The following is a 13,458-nucleotide window of genomic DNA, read 5'->3' as shown; positions in this document are numbered from 1 at the left end:
TTCTGTTCTAGGTAACACCTTTTCATTGTTTTTAAGTTTCCTGGTCTGGGCAGTGACTACCCTAGCCATGACTCAGCTGACTCTGTGCCAAGCAGGCAGTGTGGATGCCAAGGGATATCCTGAGCACGAAGGATAAGAACCCATTGCAAGGACCCCTTTCCCCTCTCTCCCTCGCCCCTTGCCCGTCTTTCCCTCAGAACAATTTCTTTGCCCTTGAATGCCCTCACAGTACGACCCCCTCCTCACCATCCCTCCTCCGTATCCTCCCAAAGGCCTTCTCTAGCCACCTTCCCAGAAGAGCATCCGTTACCGGTACTCCCTTCAGACCCCTTCCAGCTTTACCTGTGGCTTCACCAGTCCCCAAGCCGCTGTGTCCTGCAACTGTCAGTGTCTCAAAGTCCATGAGGGTTGTATATGAACCCTGGTTCTGTTGGGCCCCATGTGGCGTCTCATTCAGGGACCAGCCTATGCAGAGAGTGTGCTGTTCTCACAGCGGGAGGCAATCATGGGACAGAACACTCCCCACGCCCACCTCACTCTGTTTGTAAATGTCTGGGTCATGTTTGTGCAGTTCCTTGTTCTAAGGCCCATCACAGGCCCAAGCCAAAGTCAGTTACAGTAGAAGAGAGGGTATTGTCAACCAGACTGTAGAGTAGGGGTGGGGAGAAGAGCTAGCACCATCTATTACAAAGTACAGTGATTGCTGCATTAAACGGAAGGCAGAGCCATGTGTGTCTTGGCCACTGTTTTCTCCCCAGTGATAACCGTACCACACATGGGTAGCGTGTCTCAGCCACTGTTTTCCTTATAGTGATTGTTAGTGGTGTTGCTATGGGTGTCATGATACAGATGGAGCCAATAAGGCAGGAGTGGGAGTGGATGTAGTTTGGAAGATCCTTGGCCATCTGGAGCCTATGAGAGCAGAATTTTACTCCTTAGGCCTCAGTCTGCTGGGGTTGTAGCTACAGATGTCATAGCCATGGGGTTGGTAAGCCTGATCTACAGACTCCATGGCTACAGTTAGGGAAAGGTAAGTGTGGAGTGGGCAGGGCCCACATCACTCTCCGGAAATGGTGCTGAATGTTTTACAGGTGAACAAGAGAAAAAGAACACTCTAGAAAATGGAAAGAGCCTGGAGGAAAAAAAAAAAACAGATGCAGGGCGAGCAAGGGTGAGCATTACACATTTGTAGAGCGGCCAGTTCTAAGGTCTGTCTGGAATGTGGGACTTACTCGGGCAGGAGGATGAGGATCAAAGTGTTTGGCTTTTCACCGTTGTGAGTCTTGTGCCCTTTGAAGAGTCTAGACCTCATCCTCTGTGCAGCAGGGAGCCTTTAGAGCGCTCCAAACAAGCATGGCCCAGAACAGTTCAAGGTATCCAACAGTTTGGGTGATCCAGATGGCACCAGCACGGAGGATGGATTGCAGAGGGAGCAAGACCTAAAGTTTGAGGGTGGAGCAGGGCAGCATGGACAGGGGGCTCACCCTCTGGGGTCTGATAAAGATACGACAGGTACGAGAGATGCCGAAATGAAGCAGTAGGAGAAAGTGCGTCACTGATGGGCTAAGGCAGTGGTTCTCAATCTTCCTAATGCTGTGATCCTTCAGTACGTATGGTTCCTCATATTGTGGTGACCCCAACCATAAAATTATTTTCATTGCTACTTCGTAACTATAATTTTGCTACTTTTATGAATCATATTGTAAATATATGATACGCATACTCTCTGATATCCAAACTCTGTGTAAAGGGCCGTTCAACCCCAAGGGGTCATGACCCACACGTTGAAAACCACTGAACTGTTCCATAAGGGAGAAGGCACCGGTATGCTTCACTTGGGCCTCTGGAGTCATTCACAGAGGGGAGGCCTGAAGGAGACTTTGGAAGATGATACAGATTTGGTTCTGGCTGCACATTTGAGGTGCCAGTGGCTTGCCTGGTAGAGACGCCTAACTGGCAGTTTAGAATCGTGTCTGCAGTGTGAGTGTTTCTTCATTCCAGAGATCTTTTAGGTCCTTGCATCTGGGAGAATCAGGAGTCTACTTTGGGGCCTACTTCATTCAGTTCCTGCAATCCAGTCCAAATTCCTCCTGTGACTTCAGTCCTTTGTCATCCTCTGCAGTCACCCCGTCCCTTTTCCCGCACCACACGCTGCTGTTCTGGAGTCCCCTGTCCCTCCTATGTGCCACACGCATTCTCCTCTGCCCTCGGGGCCTTTGCACCTACCGTTCTTTCTGACTGGAGTAATCTTCCTGGGGACGTCCGGCTCCTCAGCTTCAGGCCACAGTTCAAAGGCCACTACCTTAGACAGGCCACCTTGGTCCCCCTTACTGAGAGCTGCCTGTCTTACTCCGTTCATTCTTTTCCCTTTGGCCCAGTCCTGTGCTCTTTGTCCCTTACTAGGAGGTAACCATCCCTGGGGGTAAGGACTTGATAAAACATCTTTATAACTGCTAAGCCAGTCTGGAGGGTGGCATTCAGCAGGTGCCACCACGCCTCTGAAACTCGAGTTCCGTAGTGGCATTTGGAGACCACGGCTTGTGAGAGAGGCTTGTCTCCGAGGGATAGGTTAGGAGTCACGGATACAGCAGGCTACCCCAGGAATGGGGAACATTAATCCTGAGCAGGAATGGGGAACATTAATCCTGAGCACTACAAGGTACCAGAGTGAGGTGGGAGGGGGGTGCAGTCAGATGGAGGAGTCAGACCTGCAAGAGTGTGGAGTTGACAGCCGATGGGCAGAGTTTCAGAAACAACGGCAAGAAAATGCTCCATGAGCAGGGATACCAATGGCCAAACCCTGCCTAGCCAAGCAGTAGGACCTGAACTGAAAAATAAAAGCAAATGGAAAACCTTGAGTACGATGTGTAACTTTAGAGTAAGATTATGGCAAATCTGAATTGATGGGACACCCCGTGTGCTCAGGAAATACATAGCCAATACTGTACCCTCTGGGCGGCTCCTCTTGCAATGTGTATATTCTAGAAGGCACCTCTGCTATTCTCAGAGGGAACAAAGGCTGAAGTCGGTCTTACAGTAAAGATGAGCCCCGCCAGGTGCCTGGCACATCGCCGGAGAACTTCGCACAGCCTCTTGGGAGCTAACAAAATTGGGTGATATCTTTCAGCAGTCTCCAACACCGGAAACGGTATCAAGAAAACTTGAGGGATACATTAGCATATGCTGACTGCTGAGGGTGTTGCTCAGTTAGTAGAGTGCTTGCCTAGAATATATGAGGTCCTGGGTTCAATCCCCAGCACCACATAAACCAGGCAAGGGCATATACACCTGTGGTCTTGACACTAAGGAGGCTGAGGGAGGGGTCAGTTCAAGACCATCCTTAGCTACATGGCAAGTTTGAGGTCAAGGCTACATGATGCTTTCTCTTTAAAAATGAAATAAAATAATATATATTATATGTGTATATTTATACATATATGTATATACGTACATACACGTATGTACATATGTGTGCTTGTGTATATATATTATATGTGTGTATATATTTATATATATAAATATATGTGTGAATAAAGCAAAAAGAAACAGGAGCATTTGTAAGACTCCTGCTTGCAGCTCAGCCACACTATCCATCAACAGAGATGGCCTCAGTTTGCTGATCCAAAGACATACAATGAAGCAAGGAGGCTCTGATTGGGCCACTCATGCTCTGGTGAGCATTGCTGCAGAGAATCACCCAAGCAGGCAAATTGGCACTGCTGTAAGTTCACGGTTACCAATTTCAGTCGGGCCTTCAACAGTGCCCAGCAATCCATCTGTGTTCTCCACTAGATTGTGGAACCCGCCGAGAGCATTCTCTGCTTCCCTAAGCCCACCCCAACCCTGCCAATGTCCTTGAGGATGACCTTGCCTTCACAGCAACACACTCAACTTCTAACACTAAAAGACACCAAGGCCACAGCTCCGTAGAGTCCTCACTTTTCCCTCCTTGCCTCCTTCACCATGAGATGATCTGGCATTTTTCTCATCAAAACACCGCTATAGATTATACATCAAGAAAGATGTATGGCCGGGAGAGAGGGCTCAGCCGTTCATACTGCATCTGCTCTTGTGTCAGACCCAAGTCCAATTACCAGCATCCACATCAGGTGGCTCACAGCCACCTGTAGCTCCAGCTTCAGGGGATCCAATGTCTCTGAACTCTATGGACACCTGCATGGGTGCACATACCCTCCCACACATATATGTAATTAAAAATTAAGATTAAAAAAGATTTAACAGACCCACACTTAGGCTTAAGGTTTCAAGACCTTCAAATACATTTAGTGTCACCAAAAATAAAAACTAAACAAAGCAATGCAACTCTAGGGCCTGGGAACATAGCTCTGAGGAGCAATTGCTTAACATGCGTAACATGCTGGATTGAGTCCCCCATGTCACACAAAATGTATGATGGTGCAGGTTTGGAATTCCAGGACTGGGGACTTGGAAACAGGAAGAGGAGGATCAGAAAGTCAGGGCAACCCCCTGATAAATGCTGAGTCTGAAGCCAGCCTGATCCACACGAGACCGTCTCAAAGAAGTGAAACATTCCTCCTCACGGAGGCTGTCTCATCCAAATGATTCTGCTCTGTTTTTCCTTTACGCTTGGAGCGTCACACCTCAGCCCTGATAGCCTTTCTTGGGTGTGTGTGTGTGTGTGTGTGTGTGTGTGTGTGTGTGTGTGTAGTTCCATGCTAATGTTCTTGTACAGAGGTGCAATATCTGGAATTTGGCATTTTTGTGTTCTGTAATAATGTACGTTTTTCTATCTCTTCACTGGTTGGCTTTATTCCTTTGTGAGTTGCCTTTTCACTTCCATGGCCAGTAGTTGTGTTCTTTGTCTCTGAAGTGCGGTGAATGCCCGGCTGTGATAGCAGGCATGGATTTCCCCCTCCGTTTGTTCCTCGCTGTTTAGCTTTTGTTTATCGTCTTTTTTGAAAGGCAAAAGTTTTCCGTTTCCTCTGTATGAAGTAATGTTTCTTATGATGTCTGGCTTTGGAATGAGGCTCAGAAATTACGCTCCCATCTCGGAACTTAACACAAATCTTCCTTATATTATTTACCTCTAGATGGGCACAGCCATGCCCTCTCTGCCTTTGGTTGTCTCAGGCCTCTCAGGATAACAAAATCGTCTTCCTCAACGCCCACATCTGCAAGCAGGGTCTACTTATATTTTCTTCTAGTGTTTCTGTGATGCACAGAGATCCAGACCTACTTTTTCCAACAACTGGTTAACCCTTTCTCTTGACACCTTGCCGTCTTGAAACTGCCCCTGGTTGCTTGCTACATTCCTGTACTCCTCTGTGTGTGGACCTGCTTTATCCAGTTACAGCACTCTTTCATTTGTAATCAACTCATACAGATTTTTTTCCTTGTAGCTTTATAACAGGTGTTAATACATTAAGTAATTTCGTGTCTGCTTGGCAAGCCTTCCCTCCACTGGGGGGAATCAGGTATCATGACTGAGAACCAGGCTAATGGAGTTCATCATCCCAGCCCCATTCGGGAAGGCTGTGTGATGATGAGCGGACTACTTGAGCTATCAGCCTCAGTTTATGTGTCTGTAAAATGGGATAATTCCTAATTTGTCCCCCTCAGCGATTGCTGTTCTTAATGAAGCGATAACACTCCCGGCATGCCAACTAGTACCTCATATGCCACCAGCCCTTTTCTCAGAGAGCTTGGCTCTTGATCTGTTTATTAAGAGGCGAAACATTTTAGTAAGTTCTGGAATAAATAATCAGTGTGGATCTTACCCGGAAGTGGGTTCACTTTATACCATGATATAGGATAATCGTAGCTTGGGCCATGTCACCTCTTTCTAAACTTGAGGATTGTTTCCCTGATTTCTTCCTGCCTGTATGCATGTCGGAGGGGAGAGGGCTGGCATTTAATATCTGGGCCAGGGCTGTGTTGTCGCTGACTCTTTACACCTGGCGAGTGGGAGGAGGCTGGAATGAATCTGCGCAACATCCCTACATTGTCATGGAAATCATTCATTAGGGTGAATTTGAACTGCTTGGCTATTGCTAACAAGCCTAAGGCTGTGAAGTGTTGGCCTTAAAATGGCCCCCGCCCACTCAGCAGTTCCTAAACTCCTTCAGGTTTTTCCTTCAGATCCCCGTTTGCCTGGGAGATCCCATCATCACATCACAGCTGTGCATTCACTAATATGTTGACTACTGTCTTTTGTGGTTACATTATCACCTTCATATTAGGGCCTCCTCTTTCGTTTTCTAGGCATATGTGTGTGTGTGTGTGTGTGTGTGTGTGTGTGTGTGTGTGTGTGTGTGTGCGCGCGCGCATGCATGCATGCATGGACCCATGCGAACATACAGAATACACTCTCTATTTTTGGAGAACATTGACCAGAAATTTTTCTCTTTGTCTCTTCAGAAGCCAGCCGTTTCTTCCTGCTCTTAACTCTTCTGAATATATTATCCCTTCTCCCTATGATCCTGTTTACTTGCTCTCTTTGTAACTCTTCCACTGCAAATCTTCACTTCGCTTTGTTATCCAATCCCGGGTCAGACTCTGAACCCCACACCCTCCCTCCAGCACTGGGCTGCCAGCACCCGCACAGTGGCTTTGGTATTGACAGCTCAATCCTTCTTTCACCTTTGAACTCAGAAACTTATTTGACGGTTTCCAGAAATGAGGCATTTTTCCTTATTCTCTTATTGTTGATTTCATGGTTTTATCAGAGAACAGATGTAAATGTCACTGGGTCCCTTTTCCAGGCTCTACAACCTGTCCGTGCGTGGCCTCCAAGTTGCTGCTGTTGAGCTTGGGTTTTGATTTTGGATGGAATGACAGAGCACCTGCTGAATGTCATTTACTGTCCTTTGGGTGGCTTAGCAGCCAAAAGGATGCAACAAGCAAGTCCTTAGCCTGGGTGACATTCGTCTCCCTGCAAATAATGCAATAGGTTTTGTTCTGTGACTGAATTGATGGAGATAGCCTTGCAGTCTACTAGAGGGTCCACGTTTTTAATGTCCTGTGAGCATTGAGGAAGGTCATTTTCCAAAGAGACATGGGGCATAAGCTTGTGTGAAACATTGGCAAGCTGAGGCAGGAGGATCACCATGTGTTTCAGACAAGCTTGGGCTGTGTAGCAAGCACTGGACCAGGTAGGGCTACAAAGCAAGGCCACAGATGAGAGAAACAAATGAAATCCAACCCGGTGGCACATGCTTCCCAATACAGGGAGGAAGGTCAGAAGTTCAGGGTCATCCTTTGGCTATGTAGGGTGTTCAAGGCCAGCATGGCCTATGGGAGACCCTGTTTCAGAAACACAAAGAAGGTTTTGTCCCAAGTTTTAAGGTCACAAGGTATCATTTAATACACACCATTCATTAGACCTTTTAGATTTTTCTTATCTTTATTTTTTTGGCCCTCGGATTTAGATATTTTATTGTGTCTAGATTGGTGCCTTGGGGACACACAAAATCGTAACTGACATGTCTTCATTCTGGACTGTTCCCATCCATGCCGTAAATATCATTTTGGCCTTTAAGTCTTTGTCAGGATTAGTGAAGGCAACCTTGGCTTTATCAACCATCCATTTTAATTGACATTTTGAAAACAGCGAAGCTAGCATAAAAACACCAAAAGGTGAATTTTCTAGCAAGCCTCTTGTATTTCCCACTCAAGATCAATATTAAATTCCTTTTAGGTACAGTAATTACACACCTAGCTGTTAATGAGTTTTCCTCCATTTTTATTCCTTGACTCTGGGCCTTGTGAGAGCATTCTGATGCGAAGTTTTGCTCAAGGTCGAGATTTTGCCGCAGAGGATCCCGGGATCACCCTCTAAGACGGATGCCTGCTGGTGGTGATGCGATCCAACTCTTTTCCAGCACTCCTCTTTTGGGACACTAGGAAACCAGCTCCCCCCATTCGCTGATAGTGTAACCTTTGTGGAATATTCCAGAGCAAGAAAGGGTGGAGCTCTTTGGGACAGAGAGCACTTCCTTTGCCTGCCCGCCCTGGGACAGGTTTGGGTCATCTCTAGAGCTGGAAGGCAGAGCTTTGAAAGGTCACATCCTTGCTCGAATAGTGTCAGTAATCAGCCCTGTCTCCTTCAGAGTGCGAGAAGAAACGTCTGGGGAACTCTCCAGAAAGCTCTTAACCTTAAAGAAGGATCAAGAATCAGGAGTAACACAACAGCCGGGAGCTGAGTGTTAAATTTAGAGGTGTGTGTGTGTGTGTGTGTGTTTGTGTGTGTGTGTTGCGTGTACGTGGATATGTACAGGAACACATGCATAGGTGCCAGAGGTCAACTTGAGGTGTCTTCCTCAACCACTCTCCACCTTATTTTTGAGACAGCACCTCTCCCTGAACCTTAAGTTCCTTGATTTGACAAGGCCAGCTGGCCAGTGAGCATCAGGGATCCGCCCAGCCCACCCCTAGTGCTGGAAGTACCTACTGTACCTGCTGCAGGCCTGAGTTGCCTATGGGTTCTGGGATCTCGGCTCCGGTCTTCCCGCTTGTCTGACAGGCATTTTACCCACTGAGCCATTCCTCCAGCCCCAGCGACTTTTAACATCCTGGCTGCTATTGAAGATGATCCTAAAGTCTAGACCCCTTCAACCAAGTGAAATGTGATATTTGGGGACCCAAGCTTTGTGTGAACTCGAACCTTCTTCCAGGGTAAAGACTGGGTAATTCCGCCTATCCTGTCACTGTTCAGAATCTCGTTGTCTTAGCCGTGTGTTTCATCCCCAGTTGAGGGATTTGTCTTCCTAGCAGGTAAACCTGTACACATTTGTTGTTACAAATTGCATTTTGTCTTCCTTTTAAAGCATGCTGCTTTGCATTTAAACATCCGTGGTGCTTCCTTTGAAATCCACTTTTTTTTTTTCTTTCTAAATTGACTGCCTTTGCTTTCTCCCCTTTTGGTAATTTTGAAGATAAGCTACTTCATATTCTATTACTAATTACACTTAACATCTTTAAATACATGTTCTAACCTATATTTCTCTAATTAACCACAGAAACTATAAAACAGACTTTCTTGCAAGATGAGGAAATTAGCATATCTCCTCGCTCCACCTTTCCCCATGATATCAGTAGAATCTGAAATATTTTACCCAAGGGTTCTGAGTGGAATGATGTTGTATGTGCTCTCTTCCGAGGAACATGTTTTATATTCACGTTCCATTTTACAGTCACCTTCATAGCAATTACCAGATTCTTCACTGTATTATTTGTTCTTTGCTGACTTTTGATTTTTTATGAACCACATCTTTCTGGTCCTTGAATTCTTCATTTTGATTCATCCCTTCATGGCATGGGGGGAGAAAACCCTTCAAGTGGCATTTTATGATATTTGTGTGAATAGTACATTCTTGAAACCTTTGACGTCTGAGAGCAACTTTCTCTTGTCTTGGCGCTCACAGTTCAGCTGGATCGCACCCTGTGTTACTTGGGTCCATGTCTGTCCCATGTCTCAGAGAAATGCCTTGCAGGTCACCCTACCCTATTTTCCCCTACGTTCCTGAGTTGACTCAAGTTTTTATTTCCAGAGTTTGGCCAATTCAGGTGCCCAAGTTTGAGAATGGGATGGGCTTGTGAGGCATACATCCTCATATCGCCATCTTTTCAAGGTGTACGATGCTCACTGATTCAATTCAGTAAGCATTACTTGAATACCGACTGTGTGCCAGATGCTACGAGAGCCATTAAATCAGAAGTTAAAAGAATCAAGTTGGCAAGATTCCTGCTCTCGGAAGTGTCCTCTGAAGTGAAGGGGGCAAGTCTATAATACACTGACCAAGTGACAAGGTGATTGTCAAGATAAGATAAGCTGTCACATATAACTGCTCTCAGGGTCCCAAATGGTACCCCTAATGGCTAGGGATGTAGCTCAGTAGTTGAACACTTGCCTAGCTTGTAAGGGGTCCTGGGCTCACTGCGCAGCAGCACTGTGGGAAAAACAATACAAAATAGTGCCTTTGCATAGAAAGACAAAAAAGATTCAGGTGTTAGCATGGTGGCAGCAGACTCGGGTGCTAGGAATTAAATTCTCACAGCAAGTCTGTTTAGACTTCTTTAACAGACCACGTGACTGTCTCCTGTCCATCTCAAAGGTTATTACCTTTTTTGTATCATTTGTATGATGCTCCATCTGGACTTGTCCACATCTGGAGACAGCATGACTGTGTGGGGACATCCCTGCCTAGCCTAACTTGGTGCTGACGCCATACCTGGGGTAGACAGGTAGATCTCCTGCAGATGTGAGAAGCTTCCTCCAGGTCTCCACTGGCAGACTCAGGTCCCGTGGACATTCTTTGGTTCAGAGTGGGAGACAGTTGGAAGGAGTGGCTATGAGCTTCAGTCCCGGAGTCGGAATACTTCAACTACCTAGTTGGTTGGCATTGCCCTTCATGAGCTAGCGTGGCCTTGGCAACTTACCCTCTCTGTGAATTGGTGGCTTCCGTTTTAAATGAGGTTAGTAACAGTACCCACCCTGTGGGGTTCCTGGGATGGCTAAATTGGGTCTTTGATGGAAGCGCTTAGAGCAGGGTCTATACTTAGTAAATGCTCAATAATACATAATAATCACCACCATCAACTTTATCTTGCACTGCCTAAAAGTGTTTTTATGCCCTTCTCTCCCCTTGGCACAGGTTCTTTCTATACTTAAGTAATAATATGATCGCGGGGATAAACTGGCTGGATCTTAGCATCCAGGCTCCTTTTGCTGAGTTGAATGGGAGCGCTTCCAGAGGCGGCTAGAAAAGACACTTCTTTCAGAAAAGGACATGGTTGGGGCTGAAATGCCACACACAGAGCCAGTGCTTCCTCTGTGTGTTTGTTGTCTTTTAAATCTAGCAAACATGATTTTCGTTTTCAACTTGGCTTTATTCTAATTAGCAACTCAAATAGATTCATCAGGCATCAGTATTTGTGTTTGTGTGTGCGCGCGCGCGTGCGTGTGGGGAGTGTGTGTGCATGTTGGTATCTGTGTGGCGGTGTGTCCGTTTGTGGGTATATGTGGGTGGGTGTGTGTGCACACATGTATGTCTGTATAGAGGCCAGAGGCTAAGCTCCTGTATCTCTCCTCAGATGCTATCCCCCTTGTTTTTCACGGCATCTCTTCCTGGGACCTGGAGCTCACTGATTAGGATTGGCTGCTTGATCAGCAAGCCCCAGGGGACATCCTCTCTCCACCTCCAAACACCTACCACCACCCCCAGCTTTTCATGTAGGTGCTCAGGAGGCAACTTGGGCCCTCATAAGACACGCCCACCAACGGAGCCACCTCCCCAGTCCCTAAGTGGCAGTATGATTAACACCGTGCACTAATGTCAGTGTTAAAGGGGGACTCACACAGCGGCCTGTGTTCATTATTACCTCTTTGTGGTTCTGTTTGTTTACAGTGAGCCTGCAGCCACAAAAATTAAATGTTCTTTCATTTGGAAAGAAGTCTCCCAGAAACCTACAACCCTAATACAGTTTTTATTTGGGGGCTCCTGTCCAATCTTTACCCATATATAAACAAGCATTTAATAGCTATCATCAAAGGTACACGTATAATTTTATGACCTACTATTTTACTTAAAATGATAGTTAGCGCTCTTTCCACGGGGTCGTATTTATCACTTTAATGATTGCCTTCACACCGCACCACATTAAAGACTATAATTTACTTCCCTTTATTGGGCTGACATATAGGTGGTTGGCATTTTTCCTCTGTGATGGAATTATGTCACCATCGACATCTTTATCCCTGTGTCTCTTTGTCTTTTGAATTAGTTCCTAGAGATTACGGAGCTGGAGTGTGGAGTAGTCTGTGACTCTTAGAAGATCATACACTACCTCCCTAAAAGATCGCATCTTTAGTTAACAGCCCGCAATGATTGTGCGCGTGAGCGCTCATGCAACCCCATTGGTGTTGATTTTTATGTTTTTTTTTCTCTGTGCTTTCCCTATTGGCATGTGCTACATTTGCACAGGGATTCTACTTCCCCATCTGAATCCTCTGAGTGTACTCTTTGCTTGACTCGGGGCGGCTCCTAGAGTAATGGAGAAACTTCTGCTCAGTCCTGATATGTCCCCATATCATAGCTATTGCGATTCTCTTCTCTCCATCCTGTCATTTTCCTTTCAAGCTTTGGTTTAGTACGTTGGTTTGCTTTCCCATGCACTGCAGTGTTCTCCCTAAACCTCCTTGTAGGGTCTGTTAGGAATTGGCATGAGAATGACTCAAGGCTTCTGTATGAGTGGACCCTTGGGGTATAGTGGGGAGAGGTGACAGGAAATGGGCAGAGCATCTGGGCTCTGTCACAGGTCCCTGTTCCTCAAAGGCTTTGGCCTCTGAAATATGGTGATCACACAGCACTGTGGCTGGGGTTTGAAGGGGTTAGAATCCTTGTGGATCTGACATGGATTCTCTCCTATCAAAGACATTTAGAGGAAAGAGGTGGGTGTGGTCCCCTTTATTGGGAGATGGTCACCCCTGTATCATTAAGTCATGTCCTTTACTACCATAAACCAAGTTGAGAAGGGTCAGCTTGTGCCTCTTCAAGTCTGTTTGAATGATAGTTTCTTCCCTACCACAAGGGACCAAGGACAGCAAAGCTGTCTAGGGTGGGCTTATTGAAGCGAGAGAGAGAGAAGTCATAGATGCCTTTTGCCAAAGGGACACTTCATTGCTATACCCAGCATGGAACCCAGCATGCCTCCCAGCTATAACCTTGCACCCAGCCAGTCCAGCCCAACCCTGGTGTCATTCATTCTTTCTCTTTCTGCGAAGATGAAGATCGTCCTCCCAGGGCCGGTCCTCAGTGGCTCCTGCAAACTATGGGAGGTACCCCTAACCCCCACTGCTCTTCCCTTACAGTTTCCTGCTTCTTCAACTTCACCAGCCCCTCTGGGATCGTCCTGTCTCCTAACTACCCTGAGGACTACGGCAACCATCTTCACTGCGTCTGGCTCATCCTGGCCCGGCCTGAGAGCCGCATCCACCTGGCCTTCAATGACATTGACGTGGAGCCTCAGTTTGATTTCCTAGTCATTAAAGATGGCGCCACGGCCGAGGCCCCGGTGCTAGGCACCTTCTCAGGAAATCAGCTCCCCTCCTCCATCACCAGCAGTGGCCACGTAGCCCGTCTAGAGTTCCAGACTGACCACTCCACAGGCAAGAGAGGCTTCAACATCACCTTTACCAGTAAGTGCTCCCTCTGTCACCAACATCGCCTTTACCAGTGAGTCCTCCCTCTGTCACCGGTGACTATACCTACCTCTGAGCTTCTACTGAGTGATTTAAAGTGCTCCCATGGAGGATCAGCAGTGCAGTGGGCTAGCTTCAAAGCAGGACTTGCTGCTGGGTCAACTGATGCTCCCAGCTAATCCCAGCTCCTCTTAGCTCCTCCCAGCTCCTCCCAGCTCCTCCCAGCTCCTCCCAGCTCCTCCCAGCTCCTCCCAGCTCCTCCCAGCTCCCAGTTCCCA

The 13,458-nt window shown here is 46.9% G+C and overlaps 1 protein-coding gene across 1 annotated transcript in view; it reads left to right on the top strand.

The window, feature by feature from the left end:
- LOC101999605 (CUB and sushi domain-containing protein 2) overlaps positions 1-13,458 on the top strand; it is a 514,736-nt gene that overhangs the window by 349,484 nt on the left and 151,794 nt on the right. Inside the window, exon 14 of the mRNA XM_026782281.1 lies at positions 12,851-13,177. Coding sequence (XP_026638082.1) covers positions 12,851-13,177 — 327 coding nt within the window. The remainder of the gene's footprint in view (positions 1-12,850; positions 13,178-13,458) is intronic.

Source organism: Microtus ochrogaster, chromosome 10, assembly GCF_000317375.1.
Source record: "Microtus ochrogaster isolate Prairie Vole_2 chromosome 10, MicOch1.0, whole genome shotgun sequence".
Lineage (NCBI taxonomy): Eukaryota > Metazoa > Chordata > Mammalia > Rodentia > Cricetidae > Microtus > Microtus ochrogaster.
The sequence above is the reverse complement of the archived record's forward strand: the minus strand, read 5'-3'. Positions and strand labels throughout refer to the sequence as shown.